We start from the raw sequence: 18,140 nt of genomic DNA, 5'->3' as shown, positions 1-18,140 counted from the left end.
GAAAACACGCAAGAGAAACTTAGGCATTAAGCTTCTTGTTGTTTTTTTTTTTGGACGAGGAGGATGTTTTCCGCAGAATACCGTATAGTATACGCACAAGGGATTGGGAACGAGTGACTACGAATATTTTGAGCTTTCGATTCTCGGTGGGGTTAGATTAAGTTTACTGAAAAGAATATAACTAATTTGATTAAACGTAAGTTGTCGAGTTCGCATTTTTATTTTTAAATTTATGAAAGAAAATATTTTAAAATAAAATCATTTAGATAAAAGAATGATTATTTTTAGAATGACTATTTTAACAAATTATAACTTTCATGAGATCATTATACTTTAACAGGTGGTTTCAAAAATGATTTTTTTATCGGTATGAATTGAATATAATGTCAGATAAATTTACAATAATTCACATATTTTATTTAATTAATTAAGTTAGACTTTCTTAATTCAAAATTTATAAATATATAGTTGTATTAAGATAATTTTTATTTAAAAAATACACGTCAGTAAATCCTATAATGATTTGTTAACCTATATTAACTCATTTTTTTTAGAAAGAGAAATAATTTTAGCAACTTATAACTTTAATTTTTTAATGTAATATAAACTAAAAAGGTGTAGTTTGCTAAGACATTATTTGTAAAACAAAACAAACGAGTGTAAGTTAGTAAGTCTTATATTTTATATATTTAATTTAATTTTTCAAAAAATATAAAAAAGGAGAAAAAGAAAAAAGTTAAGATACTTAAAGAATAGACATGAGAGTACTTCACCATCTAATACATTATATGTCCTTCTTTGCATCATGTTTTATATTTGTTTTGCATGTATTTTGTGTTAGATTTAGGTTTCATTCTATTGTTATTTGCTTAATTTATAGAGCTATCAAAATGAATTGGTCTAGTCTATTTTAACTCATTCTATAAATGAGTCATTATAGTCCGACTCACTTGAAATTGAGTCTTGAAAGAATTGATCCAATTGATCCGTCATGAGTTAATAGGTTAAATGGATTGATTTATCAATTCACCTAAAATTGAAAAGGTTATTTTAAAAAAAATAACAAAAAATTATTTTTAGAAAAATAAATTCAAATAAATTAGAAAAATTCTTTTTTAGTTAATTTAAATCTTCCACTATTCACACACTATACCTACAACAATACATATTATTACAGGCTAGAATTATAATAACAAAAATTTAGAAAAATGACAAACTTAGCCTAAAATAAAATAGTTTTGAACAAGATACTAAATAAATAAAATTAAAGTCTAAAACTTTGAAGTTTAAAAATAATATTACAAAATACTAAAATAATAAAATAGACTTGTGATAATGTGTAAATTTTTAGGTTGATTGATGAATTAATCTAATCCACTAGGGGTTCAACTTGGACGGATCAGGTTTAATTTTCAAGTTAATAATATATTTTATTTCTTTTAGTGATCCAATCCAGCTTGAACTGGCAGTGAGTCATGTTAGCCCGTGAATTTAGTCTCGTTTTAACACTCTATTAAGTTATGTGGTTTAGGAATTTTTTTCTGAACTAAGTTATGTTTTTATGAGTTTAATTAAGAAAGATTATTTGTGGAATGAACTACAGCAAGAAAAACTAAAGCATTCATAACTTAAGCTCCAATAATGTGAATAAGGTTATCTTGGGGTCTATGAAAAACTTAGACAAAGATTTTCCATGAGAAAACTTTGATTGAATTATGAACGGAACATAGAGGAAATTAGTTATATATCTAGACAAGTTGAAATAAGTACAGTATTTTAAACATACCTTAAGTTATAAAAATTAAAACGACATAAGAATAATGTCTAAGGATAAATTTTTATCTATAATTTTCGTGACAACAGAGACGTGCAGTCAAGTACTCTATTTTTCAGTGTTGGGTTTGGGTCCTTTTAACCCTAGGTATTAAATACTTCTTTTAGGGATAGTTTGAAGGAGTCGAAACCTAAGAAATAAGAGCGTCCATGAGGATCAAGTCGAAGGTAATGTATCTCTTTCTTCTTCTTGCTAATTTGAATGTTCTTGTTTCATCTTTTTTTTTTTCCATGTCTATGAAAATGTTTGACTATACCTTTTATTTCTAGGATTGGACATAACCCTTGACCTTTATAGATTTATAAATTGTTATTTTCTATGTTTAATTCTCTCTACGTAAGATTTAAAGTGAGTCTCATATATAAACAAAACTTTCGATAAACATAAAAAATAATGTTACAAACTGTTGTATATATATATGAAATGTTGTGCGTATACATATCTCTATGTTAATTAGATTGAATTTGATTACCCCAAATTGTCAATTATTGTTTGAATAGAAAGAAAGTAGCACAAAAGGAATGAACACGCACGAAGAAACTTAAGATACGAAAACGTCGACATTAGTATCGAAAAAACAAAAAAAAAACCGTTGACATTTGATGTCTGAACCTAACACTTGTATATGGGAAGCTACACAATGATATAATATGTCAACGCGTACTTCTACTAGGGAGATTTTTGATTTATTATTATGTTTTAAGATCGACAAAAATTATGATTATTAATGAAATTTTTAATAAATATAGAAATATATTTTTAATTAGTATTTCGCTTAACTAATTAAACAAAGACGTGGTATACGTACAACAATTTAAAATCATCTTATTTTCCTGTGATTTTAACATCTCAGATTTTCTAGGAAGTGGCTGAGTGGTTGTTATGCAGCAATTAGTCTAGATATGACTGACTGTTCATATAGGATGAAAATGGGTAGGATTTTCGAAGGAACGCATTATACCCAAACTATGGTTCTATTTCACTCATAACAATGTCATAACATAGCGTTCACGCTTTGACATTTCCATAACATGCGTTGTAACAAGGAAATACGCTTTTGTTGAATTAGGGTAACTCATAATTGATTTTCAAATTAAGAGATTAAAATCATAAATCAATTGCAACATTTTTGTTTTAGTTTAATCAAATGCATATGAGATTTCTTATTTGATTCTTAACTAATTCTTTCCAACTAAGTTAATCCATTTTTGGATAAAACATATCTCTAGTTGCAATTCATATTTAAGTCGTAGATTGAATCTCAAACCTTGATCAAGACACCTAAATATCAAATTATTTATGCCAACAATTTTTTGTATCAATTAGTTCTAGCAAATACGTACTAATCTTTACATTAATTGATATAATATCCTTGAAGGAAAAAAAAGTGTTTCAACCAGAGCACAAAAGGGATCTATTTTTTATCTAAATTATATTTAAATAGATGATATATTAAATGTGTATCTATTGATGAGTCTCTAAACATAATTTTTTTCCCAATAATGTGAAGATTTCACATGTATTCATATTGAGACTAACTTCTATTCATCGATAAATTTGATAGGTGAAATTGGTATTATGAGAGAATGAGAAGAAAAGTGATAACCAGTATGGTTATATTTATAGCATGTGGAAGATAACAAATTTGTGATAAGATCGAAACAACCATTACCGTCAAACTCTTTTTTGAGTTAACTTATAATAACTTAAGAAACTCATTCCTTCTTTCATTTAATTTTTCTGCCCATGATATAATTTTATTCATAGATCTCAAACTCATTACCAATAATTGATGGATTCTTTATTGATTAATCATTAATTCTACAGGTATTTAATATTCATTCAATAATCGCTTTAAAACATTAGGTGTCCGGAATCAAAACATAATAAATAACCTGTTAATTATTCTGACAATCTCATGTCAAAGAAAACGGTTAAACTTCTCTTTGAGAATTTTCTATTGACCGTTTATGGTAAATTTAACAATTAGAAAATCTCAATTGAGTCAGTTCAACGATGACATTCACATATACATTATTTATATATGCAATTTAATAAATGAGATTTATTAATCTTCATTAAATAAAGACTATTATATATATTAATCTATGTGGATTATTGATGTCCTATTCACAATAATCCTACTATCAAGAACAATTTATATTAAAATTATAAAGGAGTTGTTTCTCATTATCATAATTTCTATCATGATAACAAGCCTCTAATTTTATTCAAGGATTTAGTTAAATTAATAATTTAATAAAACAATAAATATGATAATAAAAAAAAATTATTTACTAAAATTAATAACATGATGAATTCGATCTTGTGCATACATATTTATTCCCAGAATTATGTTAAATGTTAAAAGAAAGATTTTTATCATCAATAATAATTTTATGGCCAAGGTATATTATAAAAAAAGAATTACATATATATGTTGTCTTTTTTGTCTTCAATAATAATTTAAGTTTTAGCTCACAAGTAGTGTTATATTATCCAACAAATCTTCTCACTACTTTACAAAGAAAATATTAAATAATAAATACATTTAATGTTCTAAGAATATATAAAACATTCAATGTCATACAAAGAAAGTAAGAGGATTTAAAATTATTATAAAACTCATACAATTTCATAAGTATTTTTGGTGTTTTTCTTCTATAAGAATTGAAGTTTTACCTTAATAATTCACATAATAAATTTTTATATGAAAGGTTAGCATAGGTTTTCAAAATAGAACTTTAATTCTAATTAAAAAAATTGATAACACTTAACGAACTGTATTTAAATTTTATACTTAAAAATTATTCTTCAGCTCGGTAATTCACCTAATAAAATTTTTACATTGAAGATTTCTGTAAATTAAGAAGAATAAACTCTAATTATCATCAACGGTACAAAAAGCACGCAATTACTTGCATTTAAGTTTTGTCCCCAGCAAAATATTTAATTTGAGTCACTGGATCTGCGTTGCACACCTCACCGCATGGCCCAAACATATACCCAAGGCCCAAAACCTTGAGTATTGTTCCAACCTTTGACGTGGAAGACCCAATTGCTAAAAAGGTTGGCCCATGGCTCCATTTAACCGAAGTAGATGCATGTGGGAAGCAACCGGCTAATGTTTAAAAAAAAAAAAATCCATTTCTATTGTTTATTTTGTACAAAAAGGCTTAAGTGAGTGGAATTTATTATTATTATTATTTATAATAGTCATGCTGAAGTTTAAATTTATGACCTTGTACATATTATTCAAATTTTTCCTATTTTGCCGACCTTAGTGGTTCTATGAGTGAAAATTCTTTCAATTAGGAAAAGATTTCTCCTATAATGGGATACATAAATCTAGATGTGCATATGTGTATTTGTTCACAAAACTGTACTTAAACAGATATTATTTAGCTTATTTCATACCCTCACTTATCTAATATATTAATTTTATTTTAATAACTTGATCTTTGATGTTAAAATTAAAAATTCTAACATTTTACTGTTGTGGTCAAGTATCTTTATCATTGTAATTGTAGTGCAATATTATTGTTTCTTAGTTGGTCAATTCTGTAAAATAAAGTTTGTTGGTCAAGAAGTATCCTTAGTCAACTATATAATAGCTTTAATTTCATAATTATGATATTCAATACTACCAACATTTTTGTTTAATTAATAAGAGTAATTGGTTGAGAAATGCTGGTATGAGCAGGTACCTATAAGATGCAATGATGAAATATGAGTACTTTATGTTAAACAATTTTGTTCAACCCAAAAATATTTACAATATGATGAAGTTAATTATTTTATCAAAAAATTTATTTACACATGAACCTCAATTAAAATCTTACTTAGAGAGAATCAAACATATAAAATATAAAATTCACGTGATCAATTGACACTAATTGTATACTTTTAATTGAGGTCCTAAAAAATAGTTTGTTATTGATATTTAACTAGTGAAATAGTAAACACAAATATCTAATACAAATAATACGTAAGATGATATTAATATTGTCTATTTGAATTAGTTAAACCGGTTAAACTGCAAAGTTATGATATCAGAGTTTAATTTCTTACAATCTATTTTTTTTTTATAAAGATCACAAGTATTTAATAATCACTAAGATAGCAATAAATTCTTCAAAATATTTTATTTCAAGACTTCAACATGAGACTACTAATTGTTGTAATTTTTTTTATAAGGGCTGTTATAAAGCTTTCTATAAACTTAAAAACGACATTAAGTTCTCAAAATCTAAAACTCTGTATGGCTAAGTAATCACAAGCTGGAAAAAATAGGTACATAACTAACTACATATACACACATTAAAAGCTGATGGAAACTAAGATTGAAAAATAAAAATGAAAGAGATAATTGAGAAGGTCACTTTCATTAGCAAAAGGATCCCCATGCCACACGGAACCAGAGATTAATATTCACCGTCCTAACGACAACGGCACCGTCCCACCTTTCTCTTTCAAAATTCCCCACCAAAAATGATTCTCTGACTCCTTAGCCTGTCACAACATAGGGGATAAGCCATAAGGCCCCTCCCTCATCAAAAACCCACCAATTTTCTTACCAATTACTGCCATCCGATGAATGTCAATCTCACCTAACTTACCTCACTAATATTGTCCTCGATCTTCATTTCAATCAATTTGGTAACTAATCATATGATAAGAGTCATAAGACCAAGTTTTTTTTTCTGACTAGAACACATGCCTTTTTTATACCAATTATTGGTAATTGGTCAGACCCCATTTTTTTGGTACAAAATTGGAAGGCAATTTGTTCAATCAAATTGACTTTTGACTGCATCATCATGAAGATCAGAGACACACTTCCGTTTCTAAGTTGTTCAAAATGGTTGCCACTTGAGCCATCGAAGGCCTACATTTGCGTGAATTACCAACACATGCTGAAGCAACTTTGGCTAATCTAACCAAAGGCTTCATGTCAGAAGGAATCACCAACCTAGGATCCAAAAGTTCACTAAAACTCGTTTCCCTTATCAAAGGCAAAGCCCACTTCACCAACATTCCTCCCTCACACCCTTTCCCACTTAAAAGCTCCAACAAAACCACCCCTAACCCATAAACATCACTTTCCTTGGTAGCTACACCACCACCCCTTCTTTCACTCCAATACTCATCATCCACATACCCCACTATCCCCCTCTTTTCCACAGGTGCCAAAAAGTTAAGCCCATAATCACAAATCCTAGCACAAAAGTTAACATCAATTAGAATATTAGAGGACTTAACACATCCATGTACTATGTTTGGTGCCACCACTTCATGCAGGTATTGAAGCCCTCTAGCTGCTCCAGCAGCAATCCTGAACCTCTTGTTCCAATCCAAAAGCGAAGCCCCATCTTGGTTTTGGTGCAAGTAGAAGTCCAAGCTTGCCATGTGCACAAACTCCATCAAAACAACTCTCTCACCGGGTGCTTCTGAGAACCCTGTGATTGGAACCACGTTGGGGTGTTGAGCCAAGGAGAGCCACTTCAACACGGATGAGAAACCAAACCCTGCATTGCTCAACACAAGAAAGGGGTGAATACGCTTCACGGCTACAAGTTGTTGTTCTTCTTGCTCTAGTGTCCCTGCATACACGGTTCCTAAGCGACCCTGGCCAATGATTCTCCTGTGGTTGAAGCCATCTGTGGCAGCATCGATTTCCATCAAGGGGTATGCACGAGCACAAAGCTTCACGGGAAGTGTTTCTTCGGATTCAACGGGCTTCTTCTTGCAAGCAAGGAAGAGGATGATGGCAAGAACGATGAGAGATATGGATAGAGTGATCATGACCATGTCATAAGCGATATGCTCAACATGGTTCATTTTTTACTGTTGTGATCTTTTCAATTGAATGGCTTTGGCTAGGATGGGTTATTGGATGGTTTGTCAAAGACGTGTGTGGAAAGAAGGTTATATATATATATATATATATATATATATATATATATATATATATATATATATATATGTGAGTACGATGGGGAGATATCAAACACAGTTGGAAGATAAGTTGAAAATGAAAAAAGAGGGCATAAGCTTGACAAAATGGGTGGATGGAACGATAGATTGGTCAGATTAGTTGTGGTAGTTGATAGCTGGCACCCCTACCTCTATATATTACTTGACAAATTGTATTTGTATACTTTATATATATAAAAGAGTTTGGTTGATAAATGCTTTTCGGATATTCATTAAAAAATTAAAAAAATATTTATTATATAAATTATATAATAATATTAAAAATTTATAGATAATACAATTTTTTATTTTAAATTTCTTAACCAATGACGTAGAAAACTTAGATGATTTTTATGTAAAAATTGTATAGTTGTATGTAAGAAAGAAGAGAGAGAAGATAGTTAATGAAAAAGAGAAACATAAAAGAAATAATTTAAATTTAAAATGTGCCGTATATTATGAATATAATCTAACTATGTTTATATGAGAAACTGTTAAAATGATATGTTGAAGTAAAAGAGTACGGATATCCATTTTTGTACTCTAACACAACTAATGCTTTTAGCACACATGCATTCTTAACTTGTAAAGGGTAACATAAACATGCACTTATGTTAACATTTAATTGAAAGGTTGTTTAACACATTATTATCCTCGCAACTAACCAAAAAATATCTCTCACATTAATTAAAATGCTAGTGTATCTATAAAATTAGAGAATTTGTTACATTGCGGTCTCTTGCATTCCGTAATAATTTAAAGTAACCCTAATTGGTTTATTAAATAATAATGGAGTCATTGATCTATTCTTATTTTTGTGAGATACATCCACTGACTATGGATTCCTAGTTTGTGCTGAGGTGGGATGGCAGCATGATCACATTTTAAATTATATCATAGTACTAATCTAAAAGCATTTTGGTTACCCTAATAGTAGTAGTATTTTTAGCTTATATACCAATTGTTTGTGTACACGTAATCAGTAGTGTTGATTGTTGATGGGACAATATCCATGGGTTCTGTAGTGCTTTTAAATTAGACTATTTCCACCAAAATTTGCTCTTTGTGTAGGAATCTATATTTTCCTCCTTTCTTTTACATTTTGTCTTGGAGTAAGTATTATTTATGTAACATTTTGTGTACGAACTTCGTTATTCTGCATAGAACAGGGGTACTGGACGTGTGGCGGTGCGATACGATAGAGCTATATCTAAAGACTGTCTAATTAGAGACAGCTTACGGAGTTGCTTGTTTCCATATATTTGTTCTTTGAGTCAGTCTTATGAAAATGCTTAGAATCTTGTAATCTTTATAATAAGATATTATTATGATTTAAAATTGAACATTTTAAACTAAAAATTAGGGAAATTAATGACGCGTGTCATTTTCAAGGAAACAAAAATATTATATGAAATTAAGTAATTTTAAAAACTAATACTCTATTTTAATGTATAAAAGTAGATGTAAATAAATTAGTTTAAGGCTATAAGCGATTAATACTTGAAGAAAAAGACAAATTTGTAATATTAATAATTCTAAAAGTAACTAATTTTGAGTGTTTTTAAAAAATCTACAAATTGATTTCAATGATAAAGATACTTATGTTTCAAGAATAAGAATTATATTTTATTGTCCAAAAAATCTATCAGAATCAAATATTATTATTTTTATATTTAATTGAGAAATTTATAAATTAAAAAATTATTAAATAACTTAAATACTATATACGCACTATACCAAAAGGAAAAAAAAATACTAATACCAATGAAGAAAATCTCAACTCTTTCAAATTCAACAGTAATAATAATTGAAGCAAATCATAATAACAATAGCAACAAAAGAAGAGCCTTATTTAAAATGCATAATTGAAACTGATAATAGAATAACAATAATAAGAGGAGAAAGCATCTCTGTTTCCTATCAATTGAATTGATGGAAATGAGCAGAGAACATTGCGAACTGCGCTGGAATCTGCACAAAACCAAGTAATTTCCCTCCATAAACATAGCTATACGGCTACAGGTTACTAATGGAAACCACAAAAATGCATGAGAAAATAGTATTGGGGCCCTTGTTCTCTTCATGATGATGCTGGGCTTGGCTGCTAGCGAGAAGGCCCACCAATTAATGCCATGAGATATAATAAATCTTCACCTTATTTGTAATATATCAGACAACTAAGGATCTGATTGCTGGATTTGGTGGAAGGATATGTTGAGTGTTCTTATAGAAAGAAAGAAAGAAGTGCTAGTATTGCTCAAGTAGCTGTCATCACATCATGGTCTATTTCGAAAAGCAAAAATCCAACGTCTTCAAATATAACATACATGATATGGTCATATAAGTATAGTCAAAGTTCAAGGACGAATCTCTAGTGTGCAACACATCCTGCCCAATTCTGAAAGGAAGGAACCTCTGATTCATGCTCATATCTTGTTACTGTGATATAATTAACGTAAAACTCAAATCGTGGTGTAAGAGCTAAAAGGGCTTGCCTTCGGCTTCATGTATCCAGTTTCTTTCATGGCAGCTAAAGAATCTTCATATGATAAGCCACCAGTGTTGACAGCCCCAACTGTAGATATTATCATATTCCCCCTTAACCATATTTTAACGATCCTTAATATATTGTCCCGTGGAAACATGATGAATAGAGGCCGGAAAACATGTGAAATAAATTGTACAATAAAATATACAACTTCCAAAGAGTTAAGTACGGAAGAGGCCAAAAAGAAGATTCAATCTTGGAGCACCAATGAATAATTGCTTGTTGGCAAAATCTATGAATACATTAGAGGTGTCAAGCCTACTGTTAGTTGGTGTTCTGTTATATGGAACCCATCAATCCTCCCTAAGATGTCTTTTATTTTGTGGCTTACTAAAAGGAATCGACTGCTTACTCTTGACAAAGTTGCTTTTTTGAAAAAGGGTTCCCTCTGCCCTTTATGTTCAAATGAACGTGAGTCATAAATACTCATTTGTTCTTTTCTTGCAGGAAATCTCTCCAAGTTTGGGCTCACATTTGTGATTTGGCTCTTTTCCGCAGACGTTTCACTTATTTACAACGCATTACTGACTCTTTAATTAGGGACAGATCCACATCAGGTATTCAAGGAAAATTACGTTGTCTAGCTATAGCAATTACAGTCTGCATCTGGCTGTCTAAGAACAAGCTGATTTTTGAAGATTATCAATTTTCTTTAATAGAGATTTTTAGCAAAATTAAGTTTCTTATGTATAGACAAGCGCACCTGTTGCATTTGTTTTAACATCTTGATATAAGTCTTCTTGTATTAGGGAGACTTTTGATTTTCTTTAACGGTGGGGTATGCCCCGTTTATTATTGTATCATTTTGGGTTTAATATAATTTACATTTTTCCAAAAAAAAATACAAAATATAATGTTATATAAATTATTCTACTTACTTAAACAACTGTATTATAGAGCTATAAGGTTTTTGAATTTAGGTCATTAATCACAATCGCGGCAGCAATACTAATACTAAGGTTTTGGAAGTCTTCACAGTAAGATATCCCTCATGTGAGTAATAGAAAAAATATGACTTTTAAAAAATATCTTTAATTGTTTAATGGAGACAATATATATAAAAGAACATATAAAAAGTATCATTGGTTAGAGTGAAAATTTTACATCCATTATATGATCAATGTAGATTCCACCAATGTAAAATGTAATTAAATCTTAAACTAACATAAAAAATACTTTCTACATCAATTATTGAAGTTAATCTATTACGTACCTCAAGCATTACAAAACTCTTATTAGTATGATAGTAACTATGATGCTTGCATAAGAATTAAGAAATGTAAACTTTGTATTCAACATTGAACCAAACCTTTCCCTCCATAAGTTGGTCTAGGACAATCTCCACAAATACTCCTGCAAACTTAGTCCCTTGACGTGTCAATAGTTTTTGAAACAAACCTAAATGGTCGTCCCACTACTGACACTAGTGACAAGAGGTCACTTTCATCATAATACTGTATACTAGGACTAGGAAAATGCATGTGAATCAAGGTTCTATTAATCGTTACATTTGGCAAAACGAAATTTGGGACCCTTTTTCTAACTACAATATAGTGGAAAGTAAAAAAAATCCCAAGCCCCATACCTATGACTTGTCTCCATCTTTAGCCAAATCAAATTTAACAATGTAGAAATCATTTTCTACATCGACTACATCAATTCCATCCCATCGATCTCACACAGGAAGAAAACCCCAGAAGCATCATTATCACGAATGTCCTTTCATGATAGACATAACTCATATAACATATCGTCATCAGTATAACATCAAGGCTATGGCCTATCTCCATCCACGAGTTCTATCTTGAGCAAAATACTCCCAACATGATCCTTTTTGTGGTAAAAGATGTTGTGAATTTGGTAATTAACCTATCATGGAAGCAACCTTTACGATGGTTGGTCCATTTTCATCTAGCAGCTTTAATGGACGAGGGTGATTCGAGGGGGTGTAGTTCTTTCTCTCAGGGCATGACATTTTTTTCACCTAGGTTAAAAAACTTAAACACTCACAAAAAATATTTCATGGGTTTAATATATTTTGTTTGAAATGCTTTTAACTTTATCTTTCTGTTAAATTTAAAATACCCTTAATATTTGTTAGGTTTTAATAGGGTGGTAACAAGTTATATTAGATTGGATTAGTTCGGGTAAGGTTTATTTTTTTAAGACAATTAGAATCAAACTAATTCAATTAAGATCATATTAGTTTTGTTCAAGTTATCGGATTGTAATTAAAAAATATATTATTATATTTTTTTCAAATTTTTATCTCTACTCAATAAATATTTTATATAAATATTGAATTTTATGTTAACGAAAGCTAAAAATAGATTTTCAATAAATAATTAATCATCTATTATATGAAAAAATTATAGTTATTTACTGTTTGTGTATCACTAATTTCTGTTTCCAATATATAGTGAAAAAATGCATAATAAACATGACCAATTTATGACATTTGGTAACACTAAATAAAATCATAAAAAAAGAAAGAAAACAGAAAATTTGAAGAAAGATTAAGCTCTAAAGTCTAAAACGTATTAATATTAAAAGTTATTTTTTCTTATCAATCTAGACTTTAGAAGCACTTGATTGAATTCTTGAATGAGACACTAAATATAAAACACTTGTGTCAACAAGAATTTAAATATTTAACCTATTTTATTTAATTGACCGAAGATCGACAACAATGTCCAAATTAAAAAGACGATATATATTAATTGAGTAAATAGATATTTTGATTTCTAATTTTTGACTCCTTTTGTAAATTAGATCCTATCTTTTTGAAATGTAAAAAATAGTCTTTACCTTTGCATAAATTTTGCAACATAGTTTTTGCCGTTAAATTTAAAAGTAACGCCGTTAGTGAAGTGTATTGTTTTCAATTTTAGTGTCACATAGACTATCCAACGTGACAAATTATCCCAGATTATGACAAATAAATTAGACTTTGATGCAAAATTTAAAAAGTTCTTAAATATTTTCTTGATTTTTGCTGTTGTTGAAAAATTGAAACTCTTTTCAAAGACTGAATGTATGTTGCATGTCCAGTAGCAAATTGAGTTCTTTGCTCAACAACCTGTTTGATGAATCACTTTCTATCTTTGCAAAGCTTAACTGCCTCTTCATCATCCAAATTTGATTGAGAACATCCCATCTCTTTACTATGCCTTTCCTATGAATATCTATCTCAAGCTTGCATTGAAATGGTTGATATCAAAGGATAGTTTTTCATTTATCACAAATCTGCCCACAGAAACAGTAAAGTTCAACATATAAATTGAATGCCATAAAAATTGAATTGGAATGAGAAAAAAGAAAAGTAAATTAAACATTACAAACCAAACGAAATGTATCAAGGTTAATAAAGTTAGATGCTTTTCTTTGTATTCAAGTCTAAGAAGGGAAACGTAAATAGAGACTTGGCCAAGGCAAACAAATAATTGAGATTCCTTTATGTTTTTCATAAGACCAAACTATGCCGAATCACAACGCGGAGACATTAAGAAAGAATAGAACTTTTGATTTGGGATTTTTTGTTTTTGACAAAGATGAGAAACCGCAACTCGAAATTTCCACCAAAAACACATTTAGAAGTGAAATTAATAAAGGGGCAACATTAAAACAATATAAAGATAACAGAGTAGGTGAATGGTACCCATTTTATAAAAAAAACTGAATGCAGCCTCACTCACTCTGTTGCAGTAAAGAGTTGACAAATAAACTAAATACTGAGAGTAGGAGAAGGAGAATAAGAAAAGGAAGAAAGAGAACTAAGCGTCTGGTTTTGATCAAGAATGAATGAACATGAACAGTGAAGCGTGGAATGGAGAAGCGTAACTCACAATGGGGTGTTGATTTGAGAAAGAGACGTTGAGAAAAAGTAGCGTTTCATGGACTACCTAGACGAGGAGCAGCGTCGCGCCATCACGATGAAGAGCTCCTTCATCCTTCTCTGCTACGCCGGTTGCTACCCCTTTTGAAAATAATATTAGAGACTTTTACATACTAATAATATTGGAGGAGAGAAGTTTTAGAATCTCTAATTTGAGAAAAAAGAAATAATTAAAGAAAAAAATATTAGACAACTTTTTAAATTTTACAATTTATATGTTACAATCTAAGATAATTTATCATGATGGATAATTTATGTGACACTAAAATTATCAATAATACATCTCACTAATGATGTTAGTTTTAAATTTAACACAATGACTATTTTGTAAAACTTATACAAAAGATAAAAATTATTTTTTACATTTAAAAAAGATAACATATATTATGTAAAAGAGATTAAAAGTCATCTTATTTAATCTGAACGAAAATAAGCATCCAACTCCTTTCGATTTCGATATAGATGGATGTTGACAACATAAATGACGTTACTTTTGTTGTTATAATTTTATACAAGAAATTCATTATATCAACAGAATTCCCGTAAAATCATGCCATTGGATAAATTCTTGTAGCATGATTAGTGACATTGATACATCCTACATTAATTGTTTTAAGAGTCATGACTCAACTTATGTACAACCAAATTAATTCACAAAAAAAAATCATTTTACTTTAAGCAGTTAAAATTTTAAAATATTACTACTAATCTAACAATGAATGAAAAAGAAGAAGAAGAAGGAAGATGATCGTGCCCAAAGGGCACCAGCAAAAAAAAAAAAAAGCAGAGAAAATAACAAGAAGAGAAAAACAAAGTCGTATCATATTCATAATATAACCCATAGATCCTCTTCCTGTCTCTTCATAGTTCGCATCCCCAGTCCCAATAATTAAAAAATAAATAAAAAGAAGAAAAAGAAAGAGAAAGAAGCGCAAAGCAATTACTTCCACTTCGTCTGTAGTAAAACCCTAATACCTTCGACCCTTTATTATTTATTTTCCTGTTTCTCTCTCTAAAACCCAACTTTCTCTCTCAAGAACCATCAAATCTCGATCCTCCCCTCTCCCTGCAAGATCCGGTGGTGGTTCCGATTGCGCAGTAGGGTTTGGTCTAGGGTCGGCCAAGGCTGGCGAGTATTTGGGTGAAGTAAATGGCGGATTCGAGTGGTGCGAGCGTGGTGTTGCGGCAGCGGCGGCGGCGTTGATAGTGTTACAGTGCGGTGGCGATTAATGTTGTCTTCAATTTTAATTTTGATTTGAGTGCTATACTCCCACTGCAGATCACATATATGTCATTGGTTTCTCTCTTTTTTGGTTATCAGATAATTGTTCCTTTTGACTAAGCTGAAAGACTTGAGGACTTCTAAAGATGTTGTCCCTTCATCCTGCAAAAAAGTTATCATTTAATCGATCAATTAGTAATGGCGATTTAGTTATTGTTTATGAAAGGCATGACATCATGAAGGCTGTAACAGTGTGTGAGGGTTCAGTCCTGCAAAATCGTTTTGGTGTATTTAAGCATTCAGACTGGATAGGAAAGCCTTTTGGATCTAAAGTATTCAGCTGTAAGGGTGGCTTTGTGTACTTGTTAGCTCCCACACCAGAATTGTGGACTCTGGTATTGAACCACAGGACTCAGATTCTCTATATTGCGGATATTAGCTTTGTTATCATGTACTTGGAGATTGTTCCTGGTTGCGTGGTTCTTGAATCTGGAACTGGCAGTGGATCGTTGACTTCTTCGCTTGCAAGGGCAGTTGCTCCTTCAGGACACGTCTATACCTTTGATTTCCACGAACAAAGGGCTGCATCGGCTAGGTAACTTACTAGGAAGAAATATTGTGATTTGTATTTGACATAATTAATATGGTGTTTAGCATATTTGTATGTAGTTCTCTCCTGCGTCTTCTGGTTTACTTTTATGGATTTCCACTATCATCCAATCATGTATTGTCAAATCATTGAAAGAAATTTGACTATGACAACTTATTACTGGGAAGTCCAAACTCTTTAAATGATGTGCTAGTGTATGATTACATGATAACATAAAAAACAGGACTTTTGACGAGGATAAAATTTAAACTATTGTTTATTATCTTTGCCTCTTGGTTTTATTATTCTTATCAAACTGTGGGCAAGATATCCGGTGATCAGGTACTCCATGATTCAAAATGCTTGCTTCTGTTCTGTATTGCTTGATATACTAGTACTCTGCTATGTTCTTCATGTTAGGATTCCTCAACAGGATTTAGCTTTCTAGGATGTCTGGGGAAAAAATGGATCTAGAAACCAGTTCATAATGTTGCCGTGTACATTACTCTCTTTTTAGTAGGTTATGTAGAATATCAAATCATTCCTATGTCGTATAATTACTTTATTTTTTCTTCCCTGTAGGGCTGATTTTGAGAGGACAGGTCTAAGCAGCTTAGTCACTGTTCAAGTTAGGGACATTCAGGGTGAAGGATTTCCTGATGACTTGACTGGCATGGCTGACTCTGTATTTTTGGATCTACCTCAACCTTGGCTTGCCATCCCTGCAGCTGCAAAAGTATTAAGACATGATGGCACACTGTGCTCTTTCTCTCCTTGTATTGAACAAGTACAACGAACATGTGAAACACTCCGAACCCGGTTCACAGGTAGTTTTGTGTTTTTCTTCTTTCTGCCCCTTCTATATATTCTGATATTCATTATCTATGTACTATTTCTTTCTCTTTAGTGTAATATATATGCAACTTGCATTAGACTGAGAGAATTCCCTTGTAAATTTTTGCCTGTGTAAAAAGACACAAGGACATTTGAGGTACTCTTACGCACGTATGAAGTTCGGGAAGAGAAAATGCAAAGCTTATGTGGGGATAGCAATGGTTCTGTTCCTAGCAAGAGGAAACAATGCTCTGGTGGAAGCTATGTACTAGGCAGCAGTCCATCTACTTCTTCTGTCATGGCTAGACCTTGTGGTGAAGCTCGAGGACACACGGGCTATTTGACATTTGCAAGAGTTAAATCACTCTCATGAAGAGTGCTATCATATCCATCACATTCGTGAATCTCCTTTCGATTTGAGCCTCATGCAGTAGGTTGTTGTCGTTTGTTACAATACAGCATGCCTATGATCCATACCTTGCTACAAGAAGCAAGGCCTGCCTCTTTTTTGCAGATTAGTAATCATTGATAAATATTTTGTGGTGCTTCATATTATTTACAAATATTTAGAGGGATCAAGTTTCTTAACCTGTTTGTATTGCTTCAACAAAATGGTAAGAGGTCTCTGTCATTATTGATTTATTTTCTGACTCCCATTACGTTAAGAATTTCATGTTTGGCCATTGTCTTCTATAGTTTTATACATTATGCTGAAAGTAAAAAACTGAACACTTTGACATTCCCTTTTAAGATAACATTTTCCATTAAAGTTTTGAATTTGCAGAATTAGGAATAGAGGCCAGAATGTTGTGATATTTACAGTTATACGTTTTTTTTTTTTTTTAGGGTAAACAACCGCTAAAATCTTTGTACATCCGCCAAAAGGATCGTTCGATTTTTTGTTCTCTCAAAATGCATCCAATCTTGGAAGCATTGAAGATTTGATGCATATTACTTCATTCCTTGGTTCTTTACTTAAAAAAAAAAAAATTGTGCAGAGTCCTTAATCCTAATTTTGGTCTTTTTACTTTAATAGTATATTTTGGTTAAGAGGCAAAAAAAAGAGAGGTTTTAATTCCCTCTAATATTTTTTAATTAAACTAAGTAAAAAATAAAATCTTCCTCCGTTTCCTTAAAACCAAACACAATTATTAAATTGTGACATCCTCCCGTTTCCTTTAAACCGAACACAACGGAAATTAAACTGCCTTACAAGTTAGAACCATAAATGATTCCTAGAAA

At 30.8% G+C, this 18,140-nt stretch overlaps 2 protein-coding genes across 3 annotated transcripts; one reads left to right on the top strand and one right to left on the bottom strand.

The window, feature by feature from the left end:
• Positions 1–6,073: 6,073 nt before the first annotated feature.
• LOC100808319 (serine/threonine-protein kinase-like protein ACR4) lies at positions 6,074–7,769 on the bottom strand. The gene has a single exon (XM_014768343.3). The coding sequence runs from the start codon at positions 7,673–7,675 to the stop codon at positions 6,662–6,664; it is 1,014 nt and encodes a 337-aa protein (XP_014623829.1). The 5' UTR covers positions 7,676–7,769; the 3' UTR covers positions 6,074–6,661.
• A 7,222-nt stretch (positions 7,770–14,991) lies between these two features.
• Positions 14,992–17,540, top strand: LOC102665775 (tRNA (adenine(58)-N(1))-methyltransferase catalytic subunit TRMT61A). Of its 2 annotated transcripts, XM_006597399.4 has the most exons (4): positions 15,034–15,484; positions 15,575–16,070; positions 16,647–16,891; positions 17,039–17,540. In XM_006597399.4, exons 2-4 carry the CDS (start codon positions 15,622–15,624, stop codon positions 17,269–17,271), a joined length of 927 nt encoding a protein of 308 aa, XP_006597462.1. In that variant the 5' UTR covers positions 15,034–15,484; positions 15,575–15,621; the 3' UTR covers positions 17,272–17,540. The 2 variants fall into 2 exon arrangements, with proteins under 2 accessions (XP_006597461.1, XP_006597462.1); XM_006597398.4 differs by having other exon boundaries at positions 14,992–16,070.
• The last annotated feature ends 600 nt before the right edge of the window (positions 17,541–18,140 follow it).

Source organism: Glycine max, chromosome 15, assembly GCF_000004515.6.
Source record: "Glycine max cultivar Williams 82 chromosome 15, Glycine_max_v4.0, whole genome shotgun sequence".
Lineage (NCBI taxonomy): Eukaryota > Viridiplantae > Streptophyta > Magnoliopsida > Fabales > Fabaceae > Glycine > Glycine max.
Note: the sequence above shows the minus strand (reverse complement) of the source record. Positions and strands in the feature narration are given on the sequence as shown.